We start from the raw sequence: 19499 nt of genomic DNA on the forward strand, positions 1-19499 counted from the left end.
TCATAAAAATATTCTTTTACCACTAAAAAATCGTATTCCGTCATAGCAACAAGATAAACCCGACAATAGCCCTAAGGTATGCCAATACAGCGGTGAAAACGCTGCTCACTGAATAATGAAATAAATGAGAAAAAGTTTCTTAAAATGATACCATGTCATTCTACAGTCAATATCTGGGACTAAATATTGAATAAACATACAACCTTACCATTGGTTTTACGTGTAGACATGTCGCTTTTGAGACTGAGTGGTCATATATTGTCTTGGACAATCCGTTTGTGAAATATACGCGCATTTGTGACGCCTTCCAAAATAGCTGTGCATAATACCACACATGTTGATTACGGCATTGTCGCCCTTTTTAGTACGGTCTGGCTTGATTGAGCTTTCTAACGATGTATAACATGTCTATTTTTGCTTTTGGAATAGCGTTTTATAGGTCAGCGTAACCAAATCTTTTTTCATCATCGCATTCACTTATGCACACTCTGGGGTAGCATTAAAAGACGCTGCACCTAACAAAGCGTTGTCAACGATTTTTCGTAATTTCTTGGAAAATACTATTATTATTGAGGACGTCTGGGCATAGCTAAGCCATTTGTTTGCTGATAGCCTAGCTGACATCGTTTTCTGGAGCGAAACAGAAGTGGATAGGACTGTGTCATTGATTTACTGTCTCTGTCTCTATCTACTGAACACAGATAAAATGTTATATTGCTATGTAAGTATTACTGCTCAAAATATTTCGGTTATATACGTTATTTTTGAAATTGAGTGTCTTTAAATAGGTTAGTGATATTAAATAATGTGGACATATCTATAAGCTAACGCTGGTCACTCACCAAGACACCTGCCCAGTTCTCCACTGGTTCTCCTGACACCAACTCAATTTCTCTCCTCTGACCAATATTCCTTGTAACCCTGGTCTGTGCCTGGTCTCTTGGACGCCTAGCAGGCTCATAATGGTAAGGCTGTGGTCCGTCATATGCGTTTGCATAAACATTTACAACCTCTTGTGTCAAAACTAGCATTGAGATCCATTCTTCTTATTGTTCAACATGACCGCTCTCCCTTCTGTTGCGTCACTTCCGGGTTGGCGTTTTTTAGATGCCGAAGTAAAATTCTCTCACAAAAAAAACGACTCCAGAAGTCACTAGTGTGTATATACAAGTATATTTTTATGAACATCTAGTTCCTGCATAATTTTCCTACACATTGATTCACTGGGGGCTCCAACCTGCAATATGCTCTTTAATACGGCTAATTAAATCAACTGGCAGTACACTGCATCAGAGAAACTAGCTGTTTCAACCCGTGGCTGCCCACCCAATCAGAAGTTAGGAACAGGACTGGTATTTTATGTGCCATTTTTCCATTGGCTGAACAAAATTTCTCTTAACTTTTGATTGGGTGGGCAAGACGCCCGTTTGGGTGGGCTGAGCCCACCCCTGCCCATAGCTGCCGCCGGCCGTGATTACACACACTGTACTCTAAATGCACACTCAATGCCAAAGCCAGATTAATACACAGGCCAAATGGGCACATGCCCAGGGGCCTAACACAACAGCAAAAACAAAAAATGACAAAAAACACAAACACTGTACACTAAATACACACTCAATGCTCCAACACACACCAAACAATTACACACTGTACTCTGAATACACACTCCACACTGAACACTCCAAACAGATACTTGCACAACAATTATTCTGTATTCCAAACACACACAGTACTACAATTACACACACTCTACCCTAAATACATACTCGACATTCCAAATAAACATACCACACCACACTACAATTGCAAACTGCATTCAAAATTCCTCTGGTCCCCTGTACAATGATGGTGCTGCCCACTTCTCGGGAGGCAACCTACCTTGGGATTCCCAGGGTTACATTCATCTCTCCCCTGCCAGCAAAGTGGAAAGTGTTCAGGGTCATCTGGGTGGAGGGCTCCCCGATGCTCTGGGCAGCCAGAAGCCCCACTGCCTCGCCTGGATCACACAGTGCCCTCTGCCACTTCAGCTGAAGCAGCTGCCTCAGTCTAGGACATGAAGAGTGTAGGTTAGCAGGGAGAAATTCTTTGTTCTTCTATTACCATTATTATGGTCATCATTAGGAGACGAAACACTACAAGTGTAAAGGCACCTGATTTGAATTATAACTAACCTTAACACCTCCACTGCCATACAAAATACTGACATACAACATTTAATCTGTTCATTGGGCTTGTCTTTAAAAGGTTTAAAAGTTACACAAAGAAATATAGCAACACTAGACCAATCAATTTACAGTATAATTACGTAAAATATATAAACCTCAGGTAATGTCAGCATGGTACATAGTATACTATGTGTGTGCATGTACAATGTATGATATAAACAGTATGCATAACAAAACAAATCAAATCATGTCACCAGCAAATCAAATAAGGTGACATCAATCACTATGAATCCGAGCTCTCTAAATTACAAATTGCAGCAGATTATTAGCATTAGCGTTAACAGTATTAGTGATAGCATTAGCAGCACTAGCTTTCATTCCCAGATCAGCTTAAGTGGCGTGGTTAAGACAAATGCTCAAGTTTTTCCACAAGTTATTTACTCGGAATTTCCCTAGGAAGTTTGTCAGTCAAAATCCAGAAAATAACAGATGCATTTAAGGCATATGTGCATTTTATTTCAATAAATCAAGTGTCTTTTTTTGGTTTCTGCACGACTGCTAAAGCAGTCTTACTGGTATTCAATATTACTAATATATTTCTTTCAATGTGAAAATTGTGAAATATTGAATAGTTAAGGCTTAATGTTCAAATTTTCCCTCAATGTTACTGTGAGCCTGTGATCTTATTTTGCAGACTCTACTGGGGCGTTCTGTTGATAATGCAACGTATGGCCGGTGTGAGTGCGGTGACAGGAAGTCACCTGTCAGTTTCCAGTTCCTTGGAGTATTCTTCAGAGACCACCTTGGAGAGGTAGCACTCCACGATGGCATCAAATGTCTCCGAGACTGACCCAAAGGAGATGTCTGGGCGGAGATGGGCCAGACAGGGCTCAGGGCAGTGCAATGTCTTCTTTGTGTATTTACTGCGTTTAGAATTATCCAGAGAACGCCAGCGCTCCACCAGCTATAGAACCAACAGTAAAAAACAGAGGGATTCACAACATGGATCTGAAAGTTTAGACAAGAACAAGTTTTTTATAGGATGTGCTGGTTTGAAGGACCAAGAGCAGAAAATGGGCGTGCTTTTGTCACAAGATCCAAAGAACACCTACAGTTGAACATATTGAAATGAACCCTGGAAAAGTTAGGGCTATATCCATTTATCCAATAAAAGGCCATTCAACAGGAATTTACTATATACTTTTTATGTCCAAATGCTCACTTTCACTGATCTCTCTCCCTCTATTTCCCTGTACCCCACACTGTCATTTCAAAACATTTGTGATGATGCATAACTACATGCAACATATGTAAACTGAGAGGGTTTGAGGAGCACTCCACCTGCAGTGTGGCACTGTCCCGCCCTGCAGAGAGTTCCCCTTGCTCGCTCTGGCATTTCTGCTTGGACAGTTTCTTCTGGGAGAACAGCAAGAATGGCCCCTCCCTGCAGGCGGCTGCCTCCCGCCTGGCCTTCCATTTACGAAGGGCTCTGAAGTGGCTGGCTGCTGCCTCAGAGTCCATTCTCCCCAGTACTTCATCCAAGCAATTGGACTTCCTGATGACCTGCAGGTCAGGGCACAGTGGCACATGAATCAGTTTTTCAAATGCGGGTAACTTTGTGCTGAACAGTTTCCATAAAACTAGACAAAACATACTTATTTATATTTTTTGACAACTTTCAAATCCTAATTTCTGGACTGGCACTGTGTGTACGATTATTCTTTGCTCTTAATTGTGTATTCTAGCACTTTGTTCTCACTTTTTGCATCAAAGTAGAAAAAGACACATTTTAGGATTAAGCATCTGCCACAGACTTGAGAATTGTTGAACCAATTACATCAAAGGAACCAAATGAAAATTAAAGGAGTGCACTCACGGCCCTCCAGGAGAATTCCGGTCACTGCATTAAATGCTTTTCCCCCATTAGTGTGCTAACCTTCCATTAGCAACAAGAGAAAGAGACATCTCGTACCTCATAGTTTTCCTGGATAAACGGGAGTTGGCGAGGCTGCAGGAATTGCGTTTTGGGGATGTCCAGGCCATCTTCCCCGTACAGGAACTGCACAACACTGCCGTCGCTGTCCCGCACTGTCAGGTCATACTGCACCACCAAGCCCTCCAGGTGCTTAACGATACACCTAAGCCAACAGATAATGTGTTTTAATAAAGATAAATAACAATACCACCGCACCATAGCCCTGGCACTACACCGCCCTGACCTCACCTTTGCAAATACCCTGATCGACTTGTTTTCACAGCAGTATCCACCAGTCCCTCCCGACCAGCCATGCAATGGAAAAAGTACTCCTAAGGAAAGAGAATTTGAATTAGGTAACAGCCCTCAGGAACAGTTTCCGGGACAGATACTCGGTCACATCCTGGAGATGACGGGCGACTCACCGGAGGTTTGATGCCTGTCAAAAACCGGCCAGAGACAAACCCCCCTGACCGAGGTGACACATCATAGGGCTGGAAACAGGGTAGGGACTTCCCAGAGGGCATCAGTGGTGGGCGGCGGCCCTCCAATTCAATCTGACCCAGCAGGCAGGAGATCTGTGGAACATTTCCTCATGGTTCAGACTGTCAAATGGCCACACAAGTGTTTTAGTGAAAGCTGTAAGATGCAGGCAGCCTTTAGGAGTGTAGGGGGACTGTACCTGCATGGTGTTGACGGTGGAGCCCTTGGCGCCGGACTGCACCATCAGCTGGAGGTTGTTCTCTGGAAAGCGGCGGTGCAGTCCCTGTGGCATACACACCTGAGGACAACCAAGTTCAGAGTAAGCCATTCTCAATGCCGTTCCTCTACTAAACAGTGCAATGTCATCATCAGAAACACTCCCCTATTAAACAGTGCAATGCCATTCTGAGAATCACACTTCTATTTGACAGCAGGGTCATTCTCAACACTACACTTCCATTAGATAGCACAGTGTAGGTCAGTGATCCTCCAGTCTGGTCCCTGGGGCCAGTAGTACTGTTGGTTTTAATTTCTCCCCCTTAATCAGGGACAGATTTAAACCTGACACATAAGGTAAGTGTCATCTCTGGCCAATCAGTGACATAATTGGAGTATGGATAATGAAGCAGAAGAGAAAACCAGCAGTACTACTGAGCTGAGGGCTAGTTTTGAGCATCCCGAGGTTGCGGCAATACTGTCCCAATCGATCAGAGTCTCAAATGTTTGTAATTTACATTTGAAATCTGTCTGCAACAGCAAATTCATAAATATTGTGGTAGACATTAGGTGCATCTATCAACATAGCTGAATTCAGTCTTGCCAGTTGAAGTATTTCTCGCTCACTCACTCAAAGTTCACTCTATTATTGATTGCTAATAATAATGCCACTGTGGTAGCTGTGACGGTCGCTGAGGATGTGCAAGGACATAAAATGCATTGAGCGGTGACCCTGCCATGGCCTTCGCTGTTATGATAATGTTATTTGCTTTAACAGCAACTTATGAGTTCTCTCTTCTTTATTATTAACAGTAGCCTAGTATATTGTAGCCTACATACTGTATAGGGTTATGGTTAGTCTTTCAGCGGACGATACTGGCATGCATTAGCTTGTGTTGTAGACTTAGAACAACTAGTGATATCTAATCAAATAAGCTCTGTGGCATTTTGGTGTAGCAAGTGAAATAGCCAACTCCACATCCTTGAACTTCAAGCATTTCTAGAGAATTCTACTCTTCCAACGAGTGCCACCTTGTATTGAGACCACATCCCTGAAATTTTCCCTCGGTGTTTGCTATCTCCTTTTGAGCAGCAACAGATATAATGACATGTATCAAGGCTGCTTCTTCCTCCATTGTACTCCAACAGTGAGCTGTCGCTGTAATGTTGCTGGAGTGTCAAGAAGTGTGCTAATGACAGACAACAGTCAATGTCGAGTGACAATAGAACGTTCAAGAACGTTCTGCGATTTCAGTCGAGTGACACTGTTGTTGGACTATAAACCTGCAGTGCAACTGGAGCAGCTGCTCCCTATCTCTCTGATTATGAGTGGCTGTTCCAGCAATCTTGCAGTTCAATGGCCAAGAGTTTTAAACTCCTGCTAAGTTGGACACAATGGCCCCCAGTAGTTTAGCAGATTTGTGGCCGTAAGAGTAGTGTAATAAGAAAGCTTGCCAGAAAGTCTAATGTAGACTTTCTGGCAACTTGCTAGGAAACAGAATCAAACCAATGTTGGTTCTGGCTTGCAACTATGAAAAAGTAATGCCATATAAGTAAGATTGTGTAAGGTTGTGTGTTTGTGTGTGCACTGCTAGCACAAATTTTTACTACGCAGTTGTATGTTTGCCAGTTAGCAACTGGTATTACCAGGAAATAATACAACAGGGACACCAGGTACAAAATCACAGTGAATGCAAATTCACCAACAATAATCAACATTTTGCTAGAACTAGCTACCTGTAACTACCACTTTCAATGCTGTTCCTGAAGTACTCAATACAATAACTGCTATTAGTAATATACAGAATATACTGATGTCATTCCGTTAAGCTTGCCATGTGAGCCTTTGGTAAGCAAATTGTTTCTTATGGAACTGCATATCTAATTTATTCAAAGATTGTTTTGGTTTCTATCAACAGACATTAACCAATACTCCAATGTTCCACTGGAGGTCCTATTGCTCTAAGGTATTTCCATTGGTATCACTGAATAGCAGTAACAGAATGGACAGTACTGCAATGCCTACATGTGATACTTAATCTCTGAGCAGTCACTGAATGGTCAAAGTTCCCATAAGCTGACCTTGTTGATATCATTGTTGACAAGGCTGGCCACTTCCTTGAATTTGAGGTCCACAGTGTTGAAATTGCGCTGGTCGGGGTTAAGGTGGGCGTCCTGCCACCGCTCACGTGCCTCACTCTCTGAGGCGGTAGGGGGAATATTGAAGGCCGATCGCAGAGCCTGTGGGGAGGGGGGAACCATCAGAACCACATAAAAGATTAATGGAAAAGAAATGTCTGGATATAGGTCAAGTTATTGTTCTTTTCCAAATGGGGTCAACAGTGAACTGAACAGTACTGAACAGTGTTCAGTTACAGTTTTACAAGGGGAGGAACATTACAAGGCATTCCCACAAGAGTAGTAAACACCATTAATTAAGCTAAATCATGCACCCTAAAAGTCAATCAGTATTTTTGGGATTATGGTTCCACTTAGGGGCTGAACATAAAAAAAAAAATTGAGGTGCTGGTCAATCACATCACTACACATTAGTAAGATGCAAGACGTATGAGAGGCAATTTCTGTACCTGTGCTCCACACTTGGTTGACTCTGCAATGATCTTACTCCTTTTCTTGTTTGCTCTGGGTTTGACCAAAATGTCCTCCACACCTATGAATAAGAGTCCAGCCTTAGGTTTTACTTCTGGTTGTGAAGGGGGGGGGGGGGCGGACTAAATGGTTAAGAATAGCATTTTCACACTTGTGACGCGAATGAGTATGTACTTCCGCTTATGCAGAGGACGTCAGTTGACTAGGCGGTCCTTTAATGTGGCCCGGAAAGCATTTGCGAACACACTGCTAAAAGAATGTGGCCATATGCGACCCAGACCACCTTCGAATGTGGTCTGAGTGATCGGATCTCAATGCGTCCTCAATGCGTCTTGGGTGCATTCACACCTGTAGTTAGAGCTGTCCACTTGTGATCGGATCACCCAAGACGCATTTTAATGCCAGGTCTGAACAGGGCCAAAGATCCTGTTCCTCTTAATTTCAAGTTTGAAAGCAATCTGTGAAATTTAATTGAAAACACAGATTGAAATTTTTTTCTGTCTATATTGATAATTGTTGTTGAGACCTGACAGTTGAAATCTGCATTTTTAGAAGGAGTTCCAGTTTCAAGTGGAAACCAAAGCAGAGCGATTCAATTTTGTTGCAAGGAAAATACTTTACCTGAAAGTGGAGATTACAACTGATTACATGAGATACAAATATCACATCTGTTGTTAGAAGCAGAGGTACATTACCATGCATTTTAAAGGATTTCAATAGCTGAACTGAATTAACTCCTAACATTCATGTTTTGTCTTGTTAGAAAGACTGAATTCACAAACCTTTTGATAATGACATCATAGTGCTTTGCCCTGCTTTCAATAAGATAACATCACCTAAATAACTACACTGCCAGCTTTTAGATTTAGACTATTCCTTGACATAAAACGCTTCCACACCTCATCTAGGCATCACCCAGTCAGGACAAGCATGCTCCAGCCATGTTGAATAAAGTATTTAAGATGGCCACAGCAAAAAGTTGTGTTGTGCTTCAGTTGGTTTTGGAGCCTTGAAGAAGAATGGTTTTCCTCTTTATTTTGGTGGTGGTTCCGTGGTTGTGTGTTTTTAGCTTGTTTCCTTTCATTTTTGTGGTGTAGAAACTGGAAGAGGATAATACTTAGGCTTATCGATCTCTTTTTTGTTTCCGGTGATTTAATATTAACGTTCAGTTTAATGCCTTTTCCGCCGTCATTAAGAAGAAGTGAGCCTGCATTCACTAAATTGACTGCTTCTTATTTAATGAAATTATTTAACCTTACGGCAAGATACAGAGTTTGTTTCGAATTAGTTGATTCCACCAGGTTACTATAGACTGACCCATCAATGAATTTGGTGTTTCAATAGAAAATTGTCATTTCCAATAATAATTATTAAATTAAAACAGGTAAAGCAATCAGGCAATCCCACTTGTGTCCAGTATTCAGATTGCAGGGCTTTTTAACAAGGGCATTGACGGCTGGATGACAGGATTCAGGAAATAAACCTATTTTTAATTATTCGTCCAAACAGCTCCAATAATAAATAATTTCCTCCTCAGTTTTATGTTCATTGTTGTTTCAAACACAAGAAACTACACACTAAGCAACTGATAATAAGTCACCAGGGGACCTAACCAATCATAAAGAAACATTAATAACATACAGAAGGAAATGCAAACCATGGCCGTGGTCATCAGGTTAGTGAAACTGGTTAAGTGAAACTGAATCTCTGGAGCGAAACATTAGTGTAATTTACTTCATTCAGTGGTCTTACCCAAGGTGAATCCACGGTAAAGCTGCAGATAGGCGGTGAAGAGGCGTGCCAAGCAGCTCAGCAGGTGGCTGCTGGTCTCTCCACCATAAAGCTCATAGCAGCAGTGCACCAGCCCATAGGCTGAGCTGCCATAGTGGGCCTTGTCCAGTACCCCCACCAGCAGCTCGCCCTGACGTATAATAACCTGGGATGGACAAATAGCATCATAAAAGGAAAGTTTCTGGGTTTTTTAAATGTTATTTCTGTTATTTGTTATATTGGTAGTGTATGTTTTCAACTGGCCTAGAAGGACATTTTATATACACAAGTTTCTGACAACCTAAAGGTTCTATATTGGCTGATACAGAGGCATTAGAAAGTTCATGATTTAAAGTAGAAGAAAAATGACTACACTAATAAACTCAAAAGGAGCTTGTACAGTAATGTTATGCCTCTAGAGGCTGCACATGTCTATGTTATAGGCTTGTCATGGTGTTCAGTTTAACGAACATACAGTGTACGAGCCTATGCTAGTGTAGTTCCCGTTGAGGCCAAAACTTTACATACACCTAGGCTAAAGACATTCAAACTCAATTTTTCTCCTCACATTTCATGTTACCGTACATCTCCTGTGTTAATTCAATTAGGATATCTACTTTATTTCATAAGAGGTCATTTCAAAATAATAGCTAAGAGACAGATTGATTTCAGCTTTTATGTACTATATCAGATTTTCAGTAGGTCAAAAGTTTACATACACTTTGTTAGTATTTGGTGACATTGCCTTTTCATTTCTTAACTTGAATCAAATGCTTGTGGTAGCCTTCCACAAGCTTCTCACAATACTTTACCGGGATTTTTGCTCATTCCTCCTGACAGAACTGGTGTAAGTCAGTCAGGTTTAGGGGCCTCCTGGCTCGGACACGCTTTTTCAGTTCAGTCCACAAATTATCTATGGGATTCAGGTCACGGCATTCTGATGGCCACTCCAATACTTTCACTGTGGTGTATTTAAGCCATTTTGTTACAACTTTGGAGGTATGCTTACGATCATTACCCTGCTGGAAATTGCGACCAAGTTTTAACTTTCTAGTTGATGTCTTGAGGTGTTGCTTCAGTATTTCTAGATGATCCTCATTCCTCATGATGCCATCTATTTTCTGAAGTGCACCAGTCCCTTTTCCAGCAACACACCCCCACAACATGATGTTGCCACCCCCAAGCTTCGCAGTTGGGATGGTGTTTTTTGGATTAAAAGCCTCACCCTTTTTCCTCCATACATAGCTCTGATCACTATGGCTAAACAGTTAAATTTTTGTTTCATCTGACCAGAGAACACTCGTCCAAAAGGCTAGGTCTTCATCCTGGTGATCACCTGCAAACTTCATTCTCATTTTTTTATGCCGGTCTTGGAGTAGGGGCATCTGACTGATTCATGTTCATCATTAACTTTTTTTGGTCAACCAAGGAAGTATGTGCCTGTCCCCTTCCTCTGCAATAAACTTTCTGCGTGGTCAATTAAGCATCAGCTTGGGGCAAGGAACACCCCCCTTAGGGAGCCTGATTTAACAAGCTTAAAGATTAACACAGTGATCAATGGTCTATCTATCCACGTTTCATTGACTGCTCCAATAACGCAAGTCAATCAAATGTTTGCGTGGCCAAAATAATGATCCAATCACATTAGAGATCATAGATGGTGTTCTGTCGCATCAGTGACTTTTGAGCATAAAAGTCATCAAAAACCTAACAACTTTGCTCTGAGGTAAGGCACTGCCTAACCAACCAGACGCACATCTCCTAAAGGACATCACCGGACTGCACTTCCCAACTCGCACCTCGCTGGAGACCTGCCTGAGTTGGCCTGCTACCATCCGGAAAAATAAGCTGTTTGAGGAACACGTATCTACATACGCAGAAAAAGTATCTCCCTTGCGGCCGGGCCCAAGTGGAAGATTTGTGCACGTCCGTCGTCTTCACTGGAACCTGTCGCGACCCCGACTTCACAGAAGAAGCTTCCTAAGTCTCTGCGCACCTGCCACGGACCCATGGGACCAGCTGACGAGCTGAACGAGCATCACCTAACATAATTAAGGACTGGCCTCCCCTATTATCACCGTTAAGTATTGAAACACATTTTATTTGACACTGACATCAAATTGAAGAATAGAGTAAAATTTGAAATACCTATTCAGGTTACTTTACTGCCATTTGTTGTTGTGTATTGTTTGTTGTACATACATCGGTCGGGAATAGCAAATTCCCTGACCTTGTAGTTTACGTTGTTAAACTTTTTTTTTATGAGACTGTTATAACGAATTAACCAAGTAACATAGAATAGCGTCTCACTAACCAATAACACAAACTAACCTTCGTTAAATGGTAGTACTGCCAACCTCTTATGTTTAGCCATCGCAAAATCATCATTTCCTCGTATAATCTTATTAATAAAAATATAATCTTATACAAATTATTGTTTTCAATTAGCCTGTTACCAACTCATTATCATAACCAATAAATGTATATTCTTTATTTCTAAACCGTTGTCATGTCAGTGTTATTTCAATAAGCTGGGCTCTATTGATGTCTCAAATTCTGATTGGTTGTTGAAAATGCCCCTTAGCTGGGGCTAAAATCTTCTGGGACATAAGCTATTCTCATAAGCAGGTTGTAATGAGTATCATAATAGAGACAGGGTAGGAGTCAGGGAACACCAAGACATACAGCATTATTTTTTAAGGCTTGGTTTCAAGCAATGTAGGGACATAAAAGGAAATGTAAATAAAAATAATAATAATAATAATAATAATAATAAAAGTAAAAAATTGTCTCTCACATTGATGCCCACCTACCCCCCATTATTGTCAGAGCATGATAACCGGATGAAAACTACCACAGGGCGATGGACTCACCTGGGACTCACACATGGAATCGGGCTGGTACCCTGGGATGGGGCGGGGTGGGTATTTTACCCAGGCTTTACTGGGGATCTTGGCTTTGCCCGTCAGGTTCAGGGGGAGGTGGTTTTCTGGAATCACGTTCAGCAGCAACGTTGACACCACCTGTATGTATCAGAAAAGCAGTTGTTACTATGGTAATCACTGAGAGTGAAATGTTCTGAATTTCAGTTGCATTCGTTTTTGAGGTCACAAACCATATCCTACTGGTCAGACAACACCTCTCTCCTCCACCATGACCATCTCTAGCGATTTTATCTCATCTTAATGCCTGATTATTATTATTATTTTTTTTTTTTCTTTCTGTCAGCAGGGCCTGTGGTTCTATAATCTTGTTTATTTAAATAAATGTTAATGTTCAGTTGGGTCGTTTAGTTCTTGTTTGTAATATAAGATAAATGCTCCACAGGGTAGTTGACAAGTGAATCAAGTCTGCACTTCCTGCTCTTTAATTCAGCTTTGCGATAATACCCCCCCCCCAAAGGATTTGCTGCATTTCAACCCCTGCTCTTTGCAGTTGAATTCAATGGATAACAGCATCTGCTCACTGCCAGTAGAGTAAAATACTGGAGCAAGAGAGACCCATTTTTCAGTGCCTGGCACAGTGTGGTACATCTGTAGTCATTCTGAAGTAATTAAGGCTTAAAAACGACATTCAGCCAGAAAAATCTGAGTAAACTGAGCCTGTGGTGTCCAAATAGATACATGTGCACAGCCTTGTGGTTAAATACTGTACAAGAGGACACTTCTCAGCAAAGAAAAATGAAATGGTTCAATGAATACCAAAAACTAAAACTTTCCATATTTTAGCTATGTAACAAGCTAGTCAGTAACACCTATCTGCACAATTTCTGTAACTATTACCTGTTTGCCTGTCCAGATCGGATGGGGCTTGAGCAGGGCAGGCCGGAGCAGCTTCACCCTGCCCCTTTTGTCAGTGAGGCCACGGTAGACCAGCTCCATGTACTGGTCACGGGTGAAGAAGCAGCCCCTCAGGGTCATGCTGGTACCAGAAACCATGTGATCCTGGATCAACCCAGCCAAGGGTTTCCCATCCTGTGGAGAGACCAGATACTCAATTTGCTGTCCTTAAAAAATGACATGCCCATGACATCCCCTCCATGTCCATTAGTTTAATGGCAAATTAATTAATGTCATTAGTTTGATGTCAAGCTAAATTAATGTCATCAAGACAACGTCTCATGGATGTCTTTCCGGGAGAATCAGGAGTGCAGCAAGTACTTTCATACCAAAATGTGCATGTTTATTACAGAGAAAACACAAGTGAGGTGCCCTAAAAAAGTTATTCCCACTGTTGTGCCACAACACAGTTAATACAGCTACACTATGTATAACCACATAACAGCTACACTTTGTTTAACTGCAATTCAAAAAACTGCATCAAAGCAAGCCGCCATGGCTGCTAGGGGTTCATGGATAGCAAGCCGCCATGGCTGCTAGGGGTTTAGGGATAGCAAGCCGCCATGGCTGCTAGGGGTTTAGGGATATTTTTTTTACATTAAAAAAGGCTTGCTGTAATATTGGGAAATCAAACTTTTTAAGTGATTTTTTTGTCATTTAGCAGGATAGCAAGCTGCCTAAGTGTTTTTTAAGACACCTAAGCCGCTGATAGGAGAAATCGTGCAAAAAACAAAAAACCCTAGTCAAATGATTAGAAATGGTCTGTGAATTTATTGAGGCAATTTCATCATGAATGATGCAGCATTTCGTGTTTTTATAGTACTGACTGCTTTCAAGTCTACGTGGAACCTTAGACATGCTAAATGAACTACAATCCGTTTCATTTCATAAAAGAATGAAACCGTGCCGACAACCTCATGTGCCACTCAGGCATCCATCATCGACATAATTTTCAATAGAAGCCACTCCCCTTCATACATTTTGTGGTTTTCGGTCTTCATTTGGCAATTTTCAGTTTATTTATGCCACATCTGCCAACTTTTAATTTACATTTATAGATCGTGATGCGATGTAACTGGGCATAATTCCATGAAAATATCTGAAATATCTGCTAATGGTTTATGCAAATATGCAATCTCTTTAAAAGGGAATGGAGTGGAAATGGTTCAAATGGGCAATTCTATGCAAATACCTGAATTATGCAATAACCTGCAATTAAGTGGATTCCAATGCATTAATGTACACTGTGTTTGCATCAGTGCAGATTGAAATGAGAAATTCAGTAGAAGGGGAATTCTGGGGATTTCAGGTCTTGCAGCAGTGAGTTCTGTACCTTAGGCACCAAGTATTGCTGGTAGGTGCTGACGAGCGTGTATGCCTCAGCTCGGCCCAGCTCACTCTGGGGAAAGTGCGCGTTCATCTCGTCCCCATCAAAGTCGGCATTGTAGGCCTTGCAATTGGCGTAGTGCAGACGCAGGACCTTCTCCCCGGGCAGGATGCGAGCACAGTGTGCCTGGATGGACGGCCGATGGAGTGTGGGCTGTCGATTCAGGAGTAGCACATCTCCATTTTTAATGTGCCGGTTCACCTGGAGGCAGGGGTCAAAGGTTGTGGTCAACTATCTTTTGACCACCATAGTAGATTATAGCCATGAGTTCTCACATTGTAGTTTTATTAAGCAGTAATAAGCAGTCAAAGGTCACCCTGACTGTAGATCCATTATTATTGGTTTATGTGAAGCAGTCAAAGGATGGCTGAATAGCGAACAAGGAAGAGTCATTCCACGGGAAATAGACAAAGCTGTCAGGTTTGTTGCTCAGAATCCCTTCATTTTCATTTAGGCCACATATTCCTTACCTATCTGTAAAGACTAGAACTAAACTAGAGCTCCAGATATGAAATTATTATTGAGAACTGAATAACGATTTGATGATCATTCAAAATGGCCAACTTTCACTGAGGCGTTTTGTAAAGGGATATCACCCTTACTCCTTCATGCTAAAATTATTAATTAAATTTTATACTGTTTCTATTTCCTAAAGCTCAAAGTTTTTTAAATTTATTTTTACAGATTTTCACCAACAAATTTAATTTTAGACAGTACAACACAAAAGCATACAAAAAGGAAGAGAAGCAAAATGTGCAAACATGCACTGAACAGCACAAACAATTAGCAATTTCCAATAGAATCTGTTTCCAACTTCTTTACAGTCGCTTTAAATTCATTGAGTGGCCAAGCCCTGAAGTCCCTGAAGTTTTGGCTCTTTCTGAAGGCTATTCCAGGTGCAGGATACATGAAGACTGTCTTGCCAAACTTTAGGAACAACCATAGGAAGATAATCTCAAGACCATAACCGTAAAGTGCCTTCACATTTTAGTACCATATAGTCCTTGACTATACAGGATGGTAGATTATTGGAATTATCAAAGATTTAATAACTTCCCAGAAACTACTAGGATTGTTCATGTTTTCAGTAGTTACAAATAGATAGTATGCAGATGCAGCTTTCCTGATGAGAGAAGTATATTTGTTATTTAACTGTCTAAAGACAAGCCAATCAGTCTCAGCACCAGACTTCCTTGCCTTTGCCCTGGCCATATTACATTCATGGAGCATACTGGAGAGTTCCATAGTGAACCTGGGTTTATCCTTTAATTCTATACTTATGGACAAAAGCAAGTTTGTTTTTCAAAAATTTTGAACTTTTGAAAAAAAATTCTGCACAATTTCAACATCATCAATAAGGGCAATTCTGTTCCAGTCAAAACAAAATAAATCATGCAAAAAATCCCTGTTCAACAAGCAGCTTCATATTTCATATTTGCACAAAATGAGGTTTACACTTAGGGATATTAACATCTTAGATAATGACCACTGTGTTATCACAGCTGTCTGAAGGAAGTATGAGGAAAACTGGAAGCATAATCTGTAAAACACCTAAATCCTGGTTTGGATTAAACAGTGAAATGAGCAATAAGTAGAACGGCATTAATGAGTAGACAGAGAGAAAAGGACGCGCACTTACGATTTTCATGGGCATTTTCTGCAGGCCCTGGAAGGGTGTGAGCAGCTGCTTGGCGATAGCCTCCCGCTGGGTGTGGTTGTCGGCGCTGAGCACGGTGCTCGAGCCGTCCTCGTTTATGACCATGGAGGCGCCCGGGTGCACGTTGGGCCCGTTGATCACTGCCTGCCGAAGCTCCTTCACGTTCCACGGCGTAACCGGCTGGGGGTACGTCAGCTTTGTGGCAAACACCTGCAGCACGGCACACACACACTGCTCACTCGCAGGTTGCGAAGAAAGGGGTGGGCGGTACCACTCCCATGCAGAATTGCAAAGTGGCATATCATACGCTCTGATCGTAATGCAATAAATAGCGCATCCATCGCGAGGAACCTGGACGGGGTTGGGGGGAGAGGCACCATTTGTGGTCAGGGAGGGGTCTGTAATGCAAAAGGTTTGTCCTTTATCAAAGTGTGGGCAAAAATCCCACCCAAAGAACAACAATTATGATCAATATATTTTAACACGTGAAACAATGCAAACTGGCCTCCCAAAAAAGAAACTAAGAATTTTGAATCCAGTACAATGCATACAAATGGTAAGCGAATGGAATTTACCATAGTAACTGAAACATTTTATTGTGTTTCAAATGATTTAATCCTCTAAAAAGATCAATATATCATGATACACTAAGCACCTGAACAATACCATCCAGGGCTCCAGACTAACTTTTTACATTGGTTGCACTGATGCGCCTAACGTTTTCATTTAGGTGCACCAGCACATAATTTAGGTGCACCCAAAAATTTTCACCGTGCCTTTTAGCACCACAATAATACATTTTAAGCGTTACCTTTTTTGTCAGTTCCTATACACATTGGTAATTTCTTAACACATTATGTAAATGATTGTAAACAGGAATAAAGGTGCAGATAAATGTTTTTTTTAAATTTAAATCACAGCACAAACGAGAAATCGCAATAACCTCAATTGTTTAAAACATAAACTTAAAAAGTGGTGATGTTTAAAGTGCTTGACAAACTCAAATAAATAAATCAAACTCAAATAACTCAAACAAAAGTGTGCGCTGCTCCCGGAGGAGTACAGGGCGCGGTTTCACACATACACAGGGGCGATTCCAGGATTTTAAAAATGAGGTGACACAGGGGGGGGAAAAAGAACCAGTCAGGGGGGTGCCCATGGGAAATCAGAAAATTCTATCAGAAATAAATACAGCGTTGATAAAAATTGCCTTAGAAAACATTGGGCACGATTTTCAGGCTCTTGTGCAGTGCCCTGTGCCCTAATACAGGTGGTATTACATGAAGTGTCACTGCACAAGCGATTGGCAGCGAATCAGGCAGCGATTGACAGCGCTCTGATCCAATGGCGCTGGGCTTTGTCAGATTGATAGTACTCTAGCCCAATGGCATTGGGGGTGCACCGGGGGGGGGGGGGGGGGGGGGGTTGCCAATCCTTTAGACACGCCCATGCACATACATGCCTTATTTTCTTTTTTCGACCCGCATTCAGCAAAGAAGTATATCAGGGTCAGACCCAATCAGATGCAGAGTAGGGGCGGGTCTTCGCAGAATGCGGGTGGGGGAAAAAAAAATAATGCTACACACATACACACACTGTACTACAACGGAGTATTAGGGCCACATTAAGGGAAAAAAATTTCGAGATTTCGAGAATAAGGTCGTAATGCAAGAATAAAGTCGTAATTTAATGAGAATAAAGTCATAATATTTCAGAAAAAAGTTGTAATATTACGAGAATAAATTCGTAATTTTACGAGAATAAAATTGAGAAAAAAAACCCCCATAATTTTTAGGAAAATATATTACCAGCAACCAACAAAATGGGTGAGAGGACAGTCTAATGGCAGCCTGAGCCTGAAATTTCCTCCGTGTGGTTCTTTCGTCGGAATGGACACAGTTTCTTTTCAATGTCCTGATACTTATGATAATGTGGTGCTGATGTGCCAAAAGATTAAGTATTTTGTTATTTCTGAAACCTATACTAAAGTATAACTTCACAAGATGCTCTACCTTCCTCATTTTAACGCAGGCGGCAGGCTGCTCTTCTGATATTTCCCTTCTAAAATAACACATAACCTAAAATTACAACTTTATTCTCGTAATATTATGACTTTTTTTCTCGTAAAATTACGACTTTATTCTCATGTTATTAATTTTTTCTTGTAAAATTACGATTTTTTTCTCGTAATATTACAACTTTATTCTCGAAATCTTTTTTTTTTTCCCTCATTGTGGCCCTAATACTCCGTTGTAACACAGAGACAGACCTGCTAAATGTCAGGTGTAGTGCTGTATAGAACCTATATGTAAGAAAGTCTGTGTTAATGTTGAAAATGTTTTATTAGTATGTGAAATACTAATAGTAGCTGAAATTTTCCTCGCAGACCTAAGGTCTCTGTTAAATAAGGCATGAAGAAGAAAGAAACAGAAGCACTCCAGAAATGTAAATGATTCCACACACTGTTTACGAATGTAACATCCTGTGGCAGAGACCCTCCCATTACTGGAACGATGCAATGTTTGTGACATTCGCATTGGACAGAACATCATTGTACACGTTAAAGACAGTGACTCTTACCATTGGTATTCCAATCTCATTGATTCCAATGTACATGTCAGGGCAGATGACTGACCGCGCTGCATAGTCTACACGTTTCCCCATCATGTGCTTCCGGAAAAGTCCATCCTTCTTTTCCAGGACCTGAAAAACACAAGCAAGGTTTGTCTGCAAAAGGGAAGGATCTTCTCGCATTGTCACTGTAAACAGCAGCAGCTTGAAGGTTCCAGGTCCGTGTAACAGAGGTTGGGTTCAAGCTCCAATGTTTTAATTTCAGTGAGTAAATTATGTGTTAAAATGGAAAAACAAATCTGAAATGTTGCAAATTCTAATATTACATCATATTATAACATACACTATTCATTTCGGGCTTGATATCCCTACCCTGAGCCATTTACATTTCTTCCACATTGTTATTCATACAGACCACTGAATATAGGAGGATGAGGTGGAGGTGGAGCATATACACCCACCTGACGAATCCCAGGGAATTTTTCTGTCATCAACTTGTCCATGTCACTGTCGAAAACAATGTTGACGTGACTCTGCAGGCGGATCCAGACATTGTAGAACTTGTCCGTGATTGTCTGGCCTGGAATGCCAACCAGGAAGTCCTGGTCAGTCTTGCTATTAGTTGCTTCCTGCAAATGTGGAAGAGTCAGAGGGAAATAAAGGGCATCTGTATGGTATCTTATTCCCTTTCATTTTTGAAACCCGAAACCTCCCTACAGGAAGTCATCAACTTAATAAAATTCTCAAAAGTATCAGACTTCTCAGACAAATGGACCAAATCCACAGTCTTAATACTCAAGAGGAAGACCAGAATGCTGTGACT

At 41.2% G+C, this 19499-nt stretch overlaps 1 protein-coding gene across 1 annotated transcript in view; it reads right to left on the reverse strand.

Annotated features, from left to right (window-relative positions):
* polr1a (RNA polymerase I subunit A) overlaps positions 1-19499 on the reverse strand; it is a 45501-nt gene that overhangs the window by 16324 nt on the left and 9678 nt on the right. The window contains exons 10-25 of the mRNA XM_035424468.1: positions 19138-19305; positions 18686-18808; positions 16088-16315; positions 14395-14649; positions 13005-13196; positions 12096-12245; positions 9205-9388; positions 7431-7513; positions 6925-7083; positions 4826-4924; positions 4569-4721; positions 4393-4475; positions 4141-4306; positions 3510-3731; positions 2930-3132; positions 1882-2049 (exon numbers count right to left, since the gene is read on the reverse strand). Of these exons, the coding sequence (XP_035280359.1) occupies positions 1882-2049; positions 2930-3132; positions 3510-3731; positions 4141-4306; positions 4393-4475; positions 4569-4721; positions 4826-4924; positions 6925-7083; positions 7431-7513; positions 9205-9388; positions 12096-12245; positions 13005-13196; positions 14395-14649; positions 16088-16315; positions 18686-18808; positions 19138-19305 (2636 nt within the window). The remainder of the gene's footprint in view (positions 1-1881; positions 2050-2929; positions 3133-3509; positions 3732-4140; positions 4307-4392; positions 4476-4568; positions 4722-4825; positions 4925-6924; positions 7084-7430; positions 7514-9204; positions 9389-12095; positions 12246-13004; positions 13197-14394; positions 14650-16087; positions 16316-18685; positions 18809-19137; positions 19306-19499) is intronic.

The sequence above is a fragment of the Anguilla anguilla genome, chromosome 7 (genome assembly GCF_013347855.1).
Source record: "Anguilla anguilla isolate fAngAng1 chromosome 7, fAngAng1.pri, whole genome shotgun sequence".
In the NCBI taxonomy this organism is placed as follows: domain Eukaryota; kingdom Metazoa; phylum Chordata; class Actinopteri; order Anguilliformes; family Anguillidae; genus Anguilla; species Anguilla anguilla.